At 46.5% G+C, this 15,573-nt stretch overlaps 1 protein-coding gene across 8 annotated transcripts in view; it reads right to left on the bottom strand.

The window, feature by feature from the left end:
* The window catches only part of KATNAL2 (katanin catalytic subunit A1 like 2), a 78,455-nt gene that overhangs the window by 16,619 nt on the left and 46,263 nt on the right, over positions 1-15,573 (bottom strand). For all 8 annotated transcript variants that reach the window (XR_008314805.1, XM_053289090.1, XM_053289093.1 and 5 more), the window contains 2 exons: positions 15,320-15,438; positions 8,748-8,839 (listed from right to left, as the gene is read on the bottom strand). Coding sequence is in view for 7 of the 8 variants with exons in the window: in XM_053289090.1 (XP_053145065.1) it covers positions 8,748-8,839; positions 15,320-15,438 (211 nt within the window). In the remaining variant the exon portion in view is untranslated. The remainder of the gene's footprint in view (positions 1-8,747; positions 8,840-15,319; positions 15,439-15,573) is intronic.

Raw genomic sequence — 15,573 nt, 5'->3', positions numbered from 1 at the left:
TGCTGAGAGGCATCTGTTGTAAGTGTCATTGAAGGAGATGGGGTACGGAAGGGCACGCCTGCCAGCATGTTCCCTTCCCTTGTCCACCAAAGCAAAGATTCCAACACCCTCTCTGGGATCAGTAGCTGCATGCTTTGAGAGTCCGAATTTGGGCTGAACAGATGAAGAAACCACGTTTGTAGCTTCCGCATACGGAGTTTTGAATACAGGACTGTTGCTGTGCAAGAGGCCATCAAGCCCAGTAGCACCTGGATGACTCTGGCCCATTGAAGGGGCTGCTCGTGAAACTGGTGAACTAGATCGCAGATGCGATTGAACCTTTCCTCGGGCAGGAACACCCTCTGTACCGTCATATCCAACACTGCCCCGATGTACGGCAGGCGCTTGGCCGGCATTAGGTGTGACTTTTTCTCATTGATATGTATCCCCAACTGCTTCAGAAGGGACAACACTGTTGACACATGACGCAGAAGATCTTCCTTTGTCCTTGCTGTCAGAAGCCAGTCGTCTAAATAGGGAAAGATAGAAACACCTTTAACCCTTAAAAAGGCCATAACCACTGCCATACATTTAGTAAACACTCACGGAGCAGTAACTAACCCAAAGGGAAGCACATTGTATTCATAGACCTGAGACCCTAGTGTAAAACACAGGAACTTCCTGTGATTCACCTGTATGCCAATATGGAAGTAGGTGTCCTTTAAATCCAACATTGCAATCCAACCCTCACCCTGAAGGAGAGGAAGGATCGCTTGCAACGTAATCATACGGAACTTCTTAACATCCACATACTGGTTGAGATCTCTGAGGTCCATGATGGGGCGTATGCCACCATCCTTTTTCGGAATTTGGAAATATCTAGAGTAGAAACCCCTGTGGCATTTTGACCACGGTACCGGCGATATCGCACCCTTCTCCAACAAGGAGTTGACCTCCTCTCTCAGAATCTCAGTTTCAGGTGTAAACTTGATGCCCGAGTACTCAGACAGGGAAAGGAACTCAATAGCATATCCAGTCTGGACGACGCGTAAAACCCAGCAATCTGATGTTATATTGCGCCATGCAAAGGCATGACTTGCCAGACGGATGGTATTACTGGCTATGCTGTTATTAATGGCTATGTACAAGGCGATGTTGGGCCTTGGTGCATGTAAGGCGATGTCGGGCCTTTTCACGACCGTTGACCGGGTCGGTGATTCAGCTGGATTTTCCCCAGGGTCACTACCAGGAGGTATGGACCCTGAGTTCCGCTGAGCTCACAAATGTTGCTTATTTTGGGTGTTGGGTCTATTCTTATTCTGCTGATCAGGCCTATTCTTGTTTGAATAGCCCTTCTTATTCCATCGATTCCATGACTTCCGGAAGTCTCTATGATCTCCTCGCTGGAAGTTCTGCTGCCGCTTGTAATAAGGCTGATACCTGCTTGAAGTGTACTTCTGTGTCTGATTCATAAAGGTTCTAGCCGTGTTTTTGGACTTTCTCCATTGCTCCATGGTCTCATCCGTTGTCTCAGCAAAGAGACCCTTGCCATCAAAGGGTAGTGATTCTATGCGTTCCCGCATGTCCAGTTGCAGAGAAGTCGAACGGAACCAAGCATGTCTTCTTAGCATAATGGCCGATGTTAGTGTTCTAGACTCAGACTCCGCCAGGTGTTTTGTGTTGGCCAACTGCTGGCACGTGGTAGTCGTGGTCTGGAGAAAGGTGCTCTCAAACTTCTGTCTGAATTCTTCCGGAGAAAGGCTGGTCCTCTCCTCATACAGCTTTTCCCATAAACAATGGGTGTATTTGGCCGGGCAGGCCACGTAGTTAGTAATTTTGATTGAGAGGCAAGAAGTGGAGTACATGCGCCTCCCCAAAACGTCTAACTTCCGCCCCTCCTTGTCTGCCGGTGCAGTATGACATCTTCCTGACTTAGAGGTGGAAGCACAGTCTATGACTAAAGAATTAGGCGCAGGGTGTTTATGTAAATAAACATTGTCCGCCTCCTGAATTCGATACAGAGTCTCTAATTTCTTTGAAGTAGGTGTTGATATGTGCAATATGTCCCAAGCCAACTGGGCTACATTCGTAATGACCAGTAGCATGGGAAGATAAACCGGCTGTAGTCCCGGAGTCTTTTTCATAAAGTTATAGACCGGGTCGTCCAGTTCAGTGGTTTTGGGGCACAGCTCAAGGCCAAGAACTGCTACCATTTCAGCCACCTGTTGGTGGAACAGTCTTCAGCTGTTTGTTTGGAGAGACCGACAATAGAGGAGGAACCTCCGTCGGTAAGTCCGGTAAGGAAGGGTCTGGTAAGGAAGGTTCAGAGTAATCCCCAGCAGAATCTGATTTGTCGCTATCGCTCTCATTGTCAGAGGAGTCTGGAGCAGGCGGGTAGTCCCTTGGAGGAGGAAGAACCACAGGGGTGCCTGACCCCCCCCTCGGTCGCAACTACTGGGCGATCTTGAACAGTAGTCTGTATAGCTGTTTGCAAAGCTGTCTGCATTGACACAGTTCTTTCTCTGCAAGGTAAAGCAGCCTGTACTGCTACGGTTCTAGCCAGTTGCGGCTGTGTCTGTGTGTCATGAGAAATGGAAACAGGCTCTCTGAATGGTGTGACTTGAGTGCCTGTATTAGTGAGATGTTGCTTCCGCAGCTTCCATTGGTTAAACAAGGTCAGATCTTCTGGTGACAGTGATAGAGTTGAGGCTCCCCAACCACCTCTAGGAAGCAAACCCCTGATATCTGGGGTTCTTGGGACATCAGGTAGGGCATCCTCCGTTGGTTCTTCATTTTCCACATCCAGGCCAGGGTGTAAGAACCCTTGAAACATGGAGGTGGTCGGAGTTGTCTCCTCTGAGTGAAGAAGGATCAGTAAGGCTCTTTCCTGTGTACTGACAGGACTGTCTTCAGTCACCGACGCAGCAACCAACTCCATCTGGTGTTCGACCCCGAGGGGCTCGACTTCGACCACAAGGGGCATTTCCTCTTGTTCAACAGCAGCTGCGGCATGGCCCCTAATAGTCCCAGTAGAATCTCTCAATGTCGATGCTAACTCCCTCGATGTCGATGTATTGTCTAGCGTTGTGGCCTGAGTTGCTCTAGAAGTCGACGGTTGGGCAGACGACTGGCGACCAGAGTTGTGTTTCCTCGATGCCAAGCGCCTTTCTTGGGTGCGCACCTTCGACACCAAAGGAGCACACGTCCCCCGTGTTGTGGACTGCGACGGCGAAAGCTGTGGTGTAGGGGCGGGCGAAAGCGAGACTGCCCGATGCTGTAAGCGAGTCTGCTGCAAGCCTGACGGTGACGGAGTGGCCTCCTTAGCCTTCAGATGGTGAGACTTTTTCTTTTACTTTGGAGGTTCGTCTGTTGATACCAAGGTTGACACTTGCCGTGAGCCATTATCATTTTTCGATGTCAAACGTGCCATCGACGTCTCACTCCCCTTCCCTGGGAGTTTAGACTGTGTAAGAGAGACAGCTCCCGTGACCCCAACTGAGCTCGTAGCCTCTAGGCATAGGGCTTCTTCCATCAGGGCAACTTTAAGACGCGCCAATCTATTTTTAAGGGTTTGTTTCGAAAACCCCGCACAGATCTCACAAGCCGTGGCCATATGCCCTTCTCCCAGGCAGAGGAAACAGAAACTATGTCCGTCTGTAGATGGCAGTTTGCCCTGGCAGCCCTGGCACCACTTAAAGGTGGTCTTTTCGCGAGTGCTGGCTTTGCCCGCTCCTCCCACAGAGGAGGCAATAGCTTTGGATCGTTTGCTCATGAGGGGTGGAGGGTTGTCTTAGGTATAAGGGGAAAAGACGCTAAGGGAGCCGTCATTTGTTTACCGGTCCGTAGTCACAAGGGAGAGAGTCCGTCCGTTTTTTTATTTTCCTTTTTTTATTCTTTAAGTTGTAAGGATATCCAAAGAAGTAACCAGTGCCGAATCCAAAGTTCAAAACCAAGAAATCCAATTAGTAAATGCTGAGGAGCTGTTAACTTTCCGAAGCGTCTGATCACAAGGGCGGTCAGAAAGAAACGGAAGACAGAGATGCCTAACCGCCGATATGAGGTACTGCACGCTCGTGCAGGGGCGGTTGAAGGCGTTGCGAGGAGCTAACGATGGCTACTCGAAGTTGGTCTGCGCAGGCACAGAACCCATTTTTATGAGTGTCGTCGGAATCACTATCCAGATCTTCTGTTATATGCTGACAACATGGTTTTACTATCTCTTGGTAATCTGAGGAAACCTTTAAAAACTAATTACACCAAAACTAAAGCTGAGAAAAACTTCTGTTTGTGGGTATATGGACCACTGGTCCTCCTTAGTATAAGGCATCTCCTTATAGCTAATCATGCTCTGTTGATGCCTGCCCAGCATTATTATTTCACATCATTTCCAGCCAAGAGGTGTTCAGGAGAATCAATGGTTCATTCAGTGAGCACATCATCAAGTGACTAACTGCCATATGTGAGAAGAACATACTGGATGGCATCTGAAGTACTTGTGTAACAAGCAACATTGTGCTAGAGGAGAGCATAGTTGTGCTAAAGCAGGGGGATTTGCAGAATTGCACTATAGCGCTCTTGTGCAAAAGTTCCCTTGAAAACAAATGAGACATGCTGCGGGTTGTGGAAGTGTAGCACAAGCATGCTTGCAGTTGTGCAACACTAAACTGGAACACAGGCTCCACACTTAGCACAATTAGCCAGAACAACAACTTGGCATTAGTACGTCTTTCTGCAAGTGCTTCGTTTGGATATCAGCTACTGGATTCAGAACTGTACATGTTTGCTCTTTCTTTTGTATACTTTTCTCTCTGCTTCTGGGAGGTTCCTTTTGTGTGTGTAATTTCCTGTTGGTATTGCTTCTCTGGGGATATTTACATAGTGATGTGAATCATTATGAGAGAAGAGCTGGTCTTGTGGCAGCAAGCATGAATTGTCCCCTTTGCTAAGCAAGGTCCACCCTGGCTTGCATTTGAATGGGAGACTACAGCACATGTAGGCATTGTAAGATATTCCCTTAGGGGGATGGGGCCGCTCTAGGAAGAGCACCTGCATGCTTGCCTGCAGCAGGAGGTTCCAGGTCCCATTCCTGGCAGCATCTCCAGATAGGGTTGAGAGAGACCTGCCTGAAACCTTGGAGAAGCTGCTGCCAGTCTGTCTAGACAATACTGAGCTGGATGGACCAAGGGTCTGACTCAGTATATGGCAGCTTCCTATGATTGTCATTGTTTTATTTAAAAAAATGTTTAAATTACAAAAATTGAAACAAGATTTTTCTTTTTAAAAAAGGATATCAGCTACGTACAGTGCTTCCATATCACCTCAAACATCATGCTTTTTGAGGCAATTTGCACATTTTGCTAGGTGTCATGGTGCAAGTGCATTGTTAAGCAATGTCCATGCATATGGGCCCTTTCAGAGCCCTCAGACCTGCCTTGGTGCATGGAACAGAAACAGTGTGTGTGAATCAGCTGTTAACTATGGCTACTATGGTACTCTGTTCCTGGAAAGCTGGGTTGGAACCTGGAGACATAGAAACTAGCCTGACCATACTGGGCAAGAGGGTCTAATTATGGGTGGCTTTGCATGTTTGCCTGTAATTAAGTACAAAGTAAGTAGGTGGGAGCCAGAGGTTGCCATGGCATTCTCCCCGAGGGCATGTTGCCTGAACCCACCCACGGTTACCAGCTTCCACCCAAGATTCTACCAAGACTCTCCATCCAACTTCAAAGCTAGGTGTCAAGATGGGTGGAGATTCCTGGTAGAATCTCAGGCGGAAGTTGGTGCATTGGCGAGTTCTGATGATACACCATCAGCATGCATGCCGTGGGAACCTCTGCTTCCCTCCTGCTGACTTATGGGCACTTGTGTGAAACCACCCAAAATATTTGGCAAGCTCTTATAGCTCCATATATCCTTCTATCTCCAGTGAATTTGGTGGTAGAAGTTCACCAAGACAACTGGCAGCTCTGTACAATCAACAGCAAGAGGAAGCATGAGAGACAAAACAGCAAAGAAAAGATAACCATGTGGTTTAGGGTTCTGCAAAACCAACAGTCTAAAATAAAGTGCACTTCTGTGATGGGAGCCTTGGTTATCCAAAATCTTGAAAAATCTGAACATGCCGAGTAAGCTCATGAATGGCCTTTTCATTTATCTGAATGTTGTGAACGTACACCGGGGTTATTAAAAAACAGAAATTTATTTATTTATTAAAACATTTTTATACCGCCCAAAACTTACGTCTCTGGGCGGTTTACCGCAGTAAATGTGATCTCCATCCTCCTTCTTGAAGGGAAGCATGAAGAACCCACTTCTTCAGAACAGCGGAAAATTTGGGAGTGGCTCTTCTCTCCAGCTCAAATAACTCAACAGCTCAAAGGACTGAATGCTAGAAGGAAGTGGCCATAATAGTTCCCCGCTTATTAAGACCACCTCTGTTAGGGATCACCCAAGTCAAGACTACAATGGAATCCTTAGAGCATGCAGAGCTGAGAGCAATCTAGTGGTCATCTATTCTAGACCAGAAGGCTCAAGTTCAGGAGGAACCTCCAATAATATAAACAGCTGCAATGAATGTGTCGGTATCGTTCAACATGCTAGAAGAAGAGAAAGCAAGGAGGTCTAAGATGCAGGAGCCTACTTCTTTTTAATGGACAGAAGCGCCGTCCCATTAACAGCATGGCAGTCAGAAATCTACCGGTGAAGCTAATCTCCATGGCAGGAAAAAACTTCACCTGGTGGTTTATGTGCATTAGAAAGCTGTTGCAAGAACGGGACCTCTGTCTCTTTTGGTTTTCTTTAAAGGTGGCAACTTTAACACTACTGATGCATTTCAGGCCTGCCTATTGCCCCCTCAAATGGGAAAATACGGTTCCCACCTTGTGGAGGCTGCACTTCCCCACTACTTAGGGAGAAGGAGCTCTGGGGAAACCCTTTCTGGGGATCAGAAATCCCCATCGACCTCTCTCCAGTGATTTTGGCCTGGACGGTCCTGTGCCACCAGTCCTATCCCGGAAGCAAAGTACACAGCCCCACACAGCTTATCTATTTGGTCAAATAAATGGCGGGCTGGCCTTAATAGTAATGAAAGCTGCAAATCCTGCTCCTAATAGAGAGGAATCTTGTAACTCTTCCAGTTGAGGGTCATCAAGCAGCATCCTTTTATCAGCACAACTCAAGACTTAGGAGTGAACTTTATGGCACTTATTTGGAAAGCGGTTGCTCCGATATGCACCATTAAAAGAAGAAACAGCAGCAGCGATCTGATGCTCTCCGGTCAACCAGATTTTTTATTTCTCTCTATTTCAAGGGACCCAGGAGAAACACTGCTGCCACTCGTCTTGGCTACTGAAGGCTTCACTGCACTTCAGCAGTCTCTTTGCCCTGTGCCTACCATCTTCTCCAGCAATCTGTCCAAGACCTCGGCCCATATTTCTTCAACTGTGTCTCTGGGCTCCAAGCATATGAAGAACTACCAACTCCACAGCAGATCGGGGTGGGAGGGATGAAGAATCTGTGAAAGGCTTCCCCCACTGGACCCTTTAAGCAGTTCTGCTGGGAGACTGCTGGGCCCCATCCCAGGGGCATAGCGAGGGGAGAGGGGGCTTGTGCTCGCCCCTCTCCCTGGCGGCCCATTGGAGTGAGGGAGATAATGAAGAAAATAGGGAGGGGTGGAGCTGGGGGGCCCTTGGGTTCTTTGAAGCCATCCACTCAATACTAGCTACGCCCCTGGCCCAATCACATGCTCCTTCAGCAGTTTCCATACTAACAGCACAATTTCAATCAATTATATCATATGCCTATCATTACTGCTGGCTTCTGAGGTCACCAGTAGAGCAAACTAGTAAGCGATATGATAGGAACATAGGAAGCTGTATTCCACTGAGTCAGACTCTTGGTCCATTTAGTCCATTGTTGTTTACACTGACTGGCAGCAGCTCTCCAAGGTTCCAGGCAGGAGTCTTTCCCAGCTCTACCTGGAGATGCTGCCAAGGATTGAACCCGAGACCTTCTGCATGCAAAGTAAATGTTTTGCCATTGAACAACAGCCCCATCCTATGGGTGGGAATGAGCACAAGAGAAATAAATAATGATCTGCAGGATTTGTGCAATATTTCTTTGTAGCCTCCCTGCTCTCCTCTCCCAAACTTACTTGTTTATTAAGCACATTTCTATCCCACCTTTCTTCTGGAGACCTCAAGAGCCAGCATGGTGTAGTGGTTAGAGTGGAAACCTGAGTTCAAATCCCCATTAGGCCTCATGATACTTGCTGGGTGACTCTGGGCCAATCACTTCTCTCTCATCCTAACCTACTTCACAGAGTTGTTGTGAGGAGAAACCTAAGTATGTAGTACACTGCTCTGGGCTCCTTGAAGGAAGAGCGGGATATAAAATGTTAAAAAAAGAAAAGAAAAGAATGAAAACGTAGGGTAGTTCCTCATTCGGGCACTGACCAGATCCCAGACCTTGCATCAGTAAGGCTGCTATGTAACATGGCTTAAGGAACATGTTTGAGGCCAAATAGTTGAGATTGTCAACCTACTGGCTCTGCAAACTTAGGACATTTCTGCCTTTGTAGACAGGGGTGTTTAGAGACAGAAAAACAAAAAGGTGGGAAATATGGAAGGAGCAACAGATTTTCTTCTATGGACTCAATCCTAGCCATGAAACAGTTAAGGAAGGATGGGTTCATTTCCCAGCCATTTGGCAAGGGGATCAGCTTACAGAAAAGAGACTCGGCAAAGGACATGCCACTTGGAAGCTGTTACCCTGGAGCAGTGCCTCGTTGACTCATGACTGATTCCAGCTCATCCAGGAAGATGGTGGAGGGGGCATGGTAGCGAGCAAGTTCAAACAGCACCTGTTCAGAGAAAAAGACAAGTCACCTGGTCTGTGTGAGGCTTCTCCCCCAATCAGACAAACCTTGAAATGTTACCCTGGTGAGACAAGCTGCTTACTGGATCACGGAATGATATTATCCATTCTATAATGAATAAGTGGAAGTGGCTCTGGTGGTCTTCTACTACAATCCCTACAATCAAGGATGGCATCCCTGGCAGAGGGACATCCAGCCTCTGTCCAGCAAAGGAGAGCCCACTACTACATGAGGCAGACTGTTCCACTGTCAAACAGCTCCTACATGTACAGGTAGGACGTTCTTCCTAATGGCTAGCTTGAATCTGCTTCCTTGTAATTTCAACCCCAAGCATCTTCATCTGGCGAAGGCGAGCACCAAGTGTGGGGCTAGGTGATGGGAAAGGGCATTTCAGAGAGTTGGTGCCACAGCCAGGAAGGCCCTGCACCTTATGTGTACCTGCTGCACATTCAGCTGGGGGCAGAATCCAGAGCAAGGCTGGACAACCAGGCATAGCAGGTCAAAAAAGAGAGAGATGGCACTAACAGTAACTAACAGCAATATAGCTGATTGCTGTATGTTTCTGCCATTCAGTGAAGTCTGTAGGGATTAGTTAGGTTCACTTGTTCTGCCTTTTTGCTATCACCCATCTAGAGACAGATACTGATAAAACTTGTGGAAGTCATTCTTAACCCATGGAAAAGGGTGGAGTACAAATTTAACCAATAGAGTGTCTAAATAATACAACATTTTTCTATTAATGCATTATTCATTTTGTTTTTAGCTGTAGCCTCTAACTGATGAGGCCTTGAGAAGATGAGTCTTGAGAAGAAATGATGCACACGTTACAGGAATATTTGGGGATAATAGCTGAAATGCTGGTCTTGGCTTGGGAGGACAAATTGCTTCTTAAATCTGCATGGCTTATAGAAGAGGAGAGAAAGAGCAAACGTACACAAATAATCCTGTATTTATGTTTTAAATCTTGTCTCCCAAATCCTACCCAAGTACATGGAGAGTAATAGGATAGAAGAAAGGAATTCCAGAAAGGGATTCTGGACAAATCCTAAAGCAGCACCAGAGATTAAAACATTTCCTGTATTTTATTGCTGCTCCATCTGTAGATTTTTAAATAAGGATTTTTTTTAAATAAACTGAAAAGCAAATAAAGTTATGTTGAACTAAAACGGTTTCTTCTTTTTCTGTTAAGAATGTGGATAATTCCATCTAGCATAAAAAGAGGATGTTAAACGCAGAGGGATGGTAACTGGGTGTCCGCCCCGCTACAAATAGAGCTCTTCTTCTTTAGAGGAGTTAAAATGTGAAGTTTTGTGGCTTGTAGGATGATGTATTATTGCTTTTCTTTTGTTAAATATTACAACATTCAAAATCCATCTTGAAATAAATTCCACCCTGAACTATCATTTAGATGAATGAATCTCTGCAGTTAATATCATGGATTTATCTATTAAAAAGCAATGCGGGTAACATATGCAGCACTATGTGAACTCTGTGGGTCTGTCTGGAAATCTGTGCCGTATCTTGAGAAGAACGCCCACCATCCAGCCCCTAGGTTCCAGCTGAGGTGGCCCCTCCCTTCCCCAACTGCCACCAGAGAGCTACCTAAGAGCCACCTTGCTCTGAGAGGAGGAGGAGAGAAGAGGCAAAGTCTTAAGAGCTCAACCAGTAAAGTTGCAAGCATGTTGCTTGTTTTATGGTTCTTCGATACTTTTATTTTGGGAGGTTCGCCTGAAAAGCAGTATACAAATGCAATCAGCAATATCATGATGTAAAGAGAAATCAGGGGCCTAGAGCACCTTGCTTATGAGGCAAGGCTACAGTATCTGGAGCTATTTAGTTTAGAAAAAAGAGAACTGTGGGGAGACATGATAGAGGTCTATAAAATCATGCATGGAGTGGAGAAAGTGGATAGAGAGAAATTCTTCTCCCTCTCACATAACACTAGAACCAGGAGTCATCCCATGAAATTGATTGCTGGGAAATTTAGGACCAGGAAACGGAAGTATTTTTTCCACACAACGCATAATCAACTTGTGGAATTCTCTGCCACGAGATGTGGTGACAGCTAACAACCTGGATGGCCCTAAGAGGGGCTTGGATAGCTTCATGGAGAAGAGGTCTATCAACGGCTACTAGTCGAAGGGCTATAGGCCACGTCCAGCCTCAAAGGCAGGATGCCTGAGTACCAGTTGCAGGGGAGTAACAGCAGGAGAGAGGGCATGCCCTCAGCTCCTGCCTGTGGCTTCCAGTGGCATCTGGGGGGCCACTGTGTGAAACAGGATGCTAGATTAGATGGGCCTTCTTGGGCCTGATCCAGCAGGGCTATTCTTATGTTCTTATGACGTTATAGCAGTGTATAAAGTTATGCATGGAGTAGAGAAAGTGGACAGAGAGAAATTTTTATCCCTCTCTCACAACACTATAACCAGGGGTCATCCCATAAACCTGAAGGCCAGGAAATTTAGAACCAACAAAAGGAAGTACTTTTCCACACAGTGCATAATTAATCTATGGAATTCTCAGTCACAGAATGTGGTGAGGGCCACTAGCTTGGATGGCTTTAAAAGGGGCTTAGACAAATTCATGGAGGAAAGGCCTGTCAATGGCTACTAGTCTGGTGGCTATAGGCTACCCTCCAGCCTAAAAGACAAGATGCCTCTATACCAGTTGCAAAAGAGCAACAGCAGGAAAGAGGACATGCCTCCACTTCTTGCCTGTGGACTTCTCAGAGGCATCTGGTGAGCCACTGTGAGAAATAGGATGCTGGACTAGACAAGCCTTGGGGCTGATCCAGCAGTGCTGTTCGTATGTTCAGTTCCCCTAAGGATAACCAAATTGTTGTGTGTTTCCACACAATCACAGATAAAGGGCAAAGTTTATGGCATGAACCAGATAATTCAGTATCCCCAGAATCAAAATTGTAACTTAATAATTAAAAACAGTGTGGCCAATGCCTCAAAGCCAGAATGGGGCTTAGTAGGAGGTTCCAGTGATAAAGGAATGGTGCTTCCCTTCCCACTCCACAACCAGCAGAATTACATGAAATAAAACAATGATATTCCTTTTGTTAGGAAAGCGGATTTGAGATTTGTGTGTGTGTTGAGAAGTGGTATACAAATATTCTAAACAACAATAGTAATATGAATACATGTACTTAAACTGTGGAATTCACAGCCACTGGATGTGGTGAAGGTCACCAATCAGATGGTTTTAAAAGGGAGATGTATAGTAAATTAGTAACAGGATTGCACAGCTTGAGATAGTTTGAATAATAGTTCTCTGCAAGGGAAGTTGCTTTGCTTGTCAGTGCAAAGCACTGTAAAATAGGGATGTGCATGGTCCGGAGCAGTCCGGACCGGCACCGAAGGGGGGCCTTCCTTTTAGGGCGGGGAGGGCTTGCTTACCCCTCCCGCCTCTTTGCCCCCTCCAGCGCCCATATTTTACAGAGTAATTGGGGTGCTGGAAACCAGCCTCCCCAGCCACCCCCTCCGCGAGCGGATTAGGGGCAAAAAAAACCTACTGCCGCCCCCCCTCCCTCCCACCCGCCGCCCCCGCCGAGTGCTCACCACATCGTTTGCAAAAAATAGAGAGGAGCTCGCGAACAGAGCTCCTCTCTCGCCAAAGCCTCAGGCCCAACTGGGGTCTTGGGCGCGCGCGCACGCACGCGCGATAGGACTCCTCAGCTAATGGAACTTCGGCCAGAGGCCCGGTCTACCCGCCAGGAGCATTAGCCAAAGCAGCACCTCTGTTACTTAAGGCAGAATAAAGCTTTGATCTTTAAGTCCTCTCGCCTGGGCTGATAATTATTGGGCTCCATCCGCCCAGGAACGAACCTCCCCTATTGGGGTCAAGGCTACCCCAGTACATCAAGGGGATTAGAAAAGTACATGGAGGATAGGGTTATCAATGGCTACGAGCCTTCAGAGCGCTATACTGCCATCAGATCAGTGCTGGCATGCCCCTGAACACCAGGCCCTTGGAAGCACCAAAGCAGGGGGCAATTCCCGCCCCTCCGGGCTTCCCAAGTGTGCCCAGTTACGAATACGACAAATATTTATATACCGCTTTCCAACAAAAAGTTCCCAAAGCAGTTTACATAGATATAAATAAATAAATAAAGATGGCTCTCTGTCCCCAAAGGGCTCACAATCTTAAAAAGAAACGTAAGATAGACACCACCAGCAGCCACTGGAGGAATGCTGTGCTGGGGACGGTTAGGGCCAGTTGCTCTCCCCCTGCTCAATAAAGAGAATCACCACTTTAAAAAGGTGCCTCTTTGCTCATTAGCAGGGTTAGCTGCTGTGTGAGGCAGGATGCTGGACTGGAGGGACCTTGTTCTGATCCAGCAGGGTTTTGCTTAGTTTCTTGTGATCCTTACTACAGGATCACAGAATTCTGTATTGCAGAATCTAGCTGCAATTTTTTTTAACAGGACAGCACACACACGGCTGAACTCCCTCAGGATGAATAGAGGCTGCACAGCGGCAGTACACAAATCCGAATTGTGTCCACGCTTGGAGAACTTGGGAGGATATCACCCTTGTGCAACATGCAGGTGCAAGCAGGTTGCCCTCTATTGCAAGCATGCTTACAGTATTGCAGCTGCAGGATGCCTCATTTATCCTAATGGGGACTGTAGCGCAAGGATGCTGTGGTACTCCTGGCCCCATCCACAAATCCCCACTTTTTTAGCACAAGGATGCTAACTCCTTGCGATTGCATAACTTCTCTTATTACTCAAGCACAATGTTAGTCAGGATGTCAGCCAATGGGCTTTCCAAAGGCAAGTAGTGAAGGGGTGAATGGATGTGGGGACCAAAGAGAAGAGGAGATAATCAGCTGGTAGGCTGGAGGAGGGGGGAGTGGATTGTGTGGTGTGCAAGAGAGGGCAGCGGAGAGCCCTGGGCAGGGAGGACAGCAGGGAGAGCTTCTTTCTAGAAAGCCTTTCAAGTGATCCCGGTGCAAGGGATCATTCTGCATTCATGGAATAGATCATGGAGGGATACACAAGGACTGGGTCAATTATTATTACACTTGCCTAAGCGCACTTACTAGGGAGTATATCCCATTCAACACAGTGGCTGACATTCAAACTTATAACGTCCGAGCAGAAAAGCATTTTCCAATGAGCAAGGAGGGAAGGGCAAGCTTCCCCAAACCCTCTTCCCTCTACAGTCTCCATGCCTGCTGAAAATATATCCCAGAGGGTTGGGCAACCCACAAGGACATATTTTTGAGAGGTACAAGCCATGACCTGGGTTAGGAACAGTGGCTGACATCCAGAGCTTGCTCAAAGCTCTTGCGCCCAGTCTGGAGCTTGCACTGTCTAGCGTTGTGCTAGTGCAAGCATACGTGAGGCTGCACGACAGTTGTGTAACTGTGGCACACCTCATTTGTTTTCATGGGGATGCTTGTGCAAGATTGCTACAGTGCTCTAGCACAATTCTGCAAATCCCTGATCTGTGTCATGATCCGTTGCCATTCAGAAGCCTGGGTTCTGTGCCTGCATAGGACTTCACGGGTGGGTTTTCCAAGCTCCCTGTGGAGCTCATGAAATGGCTTGACTACCAAGCCAGAGTTTGCCAGTTCAAATCCCTGCTGGTATGTTTCCCAGTCTATGGCTTCATACTTGAAGGGGCAAATACGCTGTATTATGTCTAGCAATGTGATCGATGCTCAAGATGTAATGGATACAATTTACAATTGTTTAAAAGGAGAGAGAGAGAAGAAAAGTTTATAGATGAACACAAGTTTCTGAGTTTTGTTTTCATTTTTAATGTGATTGTTCTTCATACACAGCTTGACCTCAGTGTTTCCATTTCTAGTTGTGCATTTTACTGTAATAGCTAAACAAAGTCTGTAGCTGAAAATTTGGCCAATTGTATAACGACAACTGGTGATGTTACCTACAACATAACAGAAAGGGATATGATAACTGCCTAGATACTTTGGTAGTGGGTGGTATATAAATGTGATAAATAAAATGTGATAATAAATAAATATGGGAAACAACTATGTCGGGCAGCAGCGATATAGGAAGATGCTGAAACGCATCATCTCATACTACACAGGAGGAGGCAATGGTAAACCCCTCCTGTATTCTACCAAAGACAACCACAGGGCTCTGTGGTTGCCAGGAGTCAACACCAACTCAAAGGCACACTTTACCTTTTACTTTAAACTTACTCCTACTGCAAGTGCTCCATTCCTCTGGATGTCAGCAGTGTGTTCTTGGGATCACTTAATGCCAATTAGTTATGCCTTAACTAACAAGGGATAGTAAGTAAGCATTTTTGATTTGTAAGTTAACGTAACAGTGGATCATGGGAATTGTAGTAAACCAGACAGGAGACCACAGAAGACTGAAGCCAATCCATACTTGCCTTAGGCTACCTCACTAGAAAATTCTCTGCCAACCACTATTAACTTCTGCGAGTGTATAGGGAATATGAAAGCCATTCTTACTCTGACAAGCTTTTCTGAATCACCCCTCCATTTGCTGACAATGGTGGAGGCTGAGATGTTGAAGAAGGTCGTGTTGCATTCAGTGGCAACTGCTTTAGCTAGCAAAGTTTTCCCAGTACCTACAAGCAGTGGGAAAGATGACATTTCCTCTCAGTCATATCATGTTTACATAAGCATTCCTTCCCAATGCAGCTGTACATTCATAATTTCTCCCAATAAATAAATTTGCTTTCATCAAGAGAAGCTTATCCATT

The sequence above is a fragment of the Hemicordylus capensis genome, chromosome 2 (assembly GCF_027244095.1).
Source record: "Hemicordylus capensis ecotype Gifberg chromosome 2, rHemCap1.1.pri, whole genome shotgun sequence".
NCBI lineage: Eukaryota > Metazoa > Chordata > Lepidosauria > Squamata > Cordylidae > Hemicordylus > Hemicordylus capensis.
Note: the sequence above shows the minus strand (reverse complement) of the source record. Positions and strands in the feature narration are given on the sequence as shown.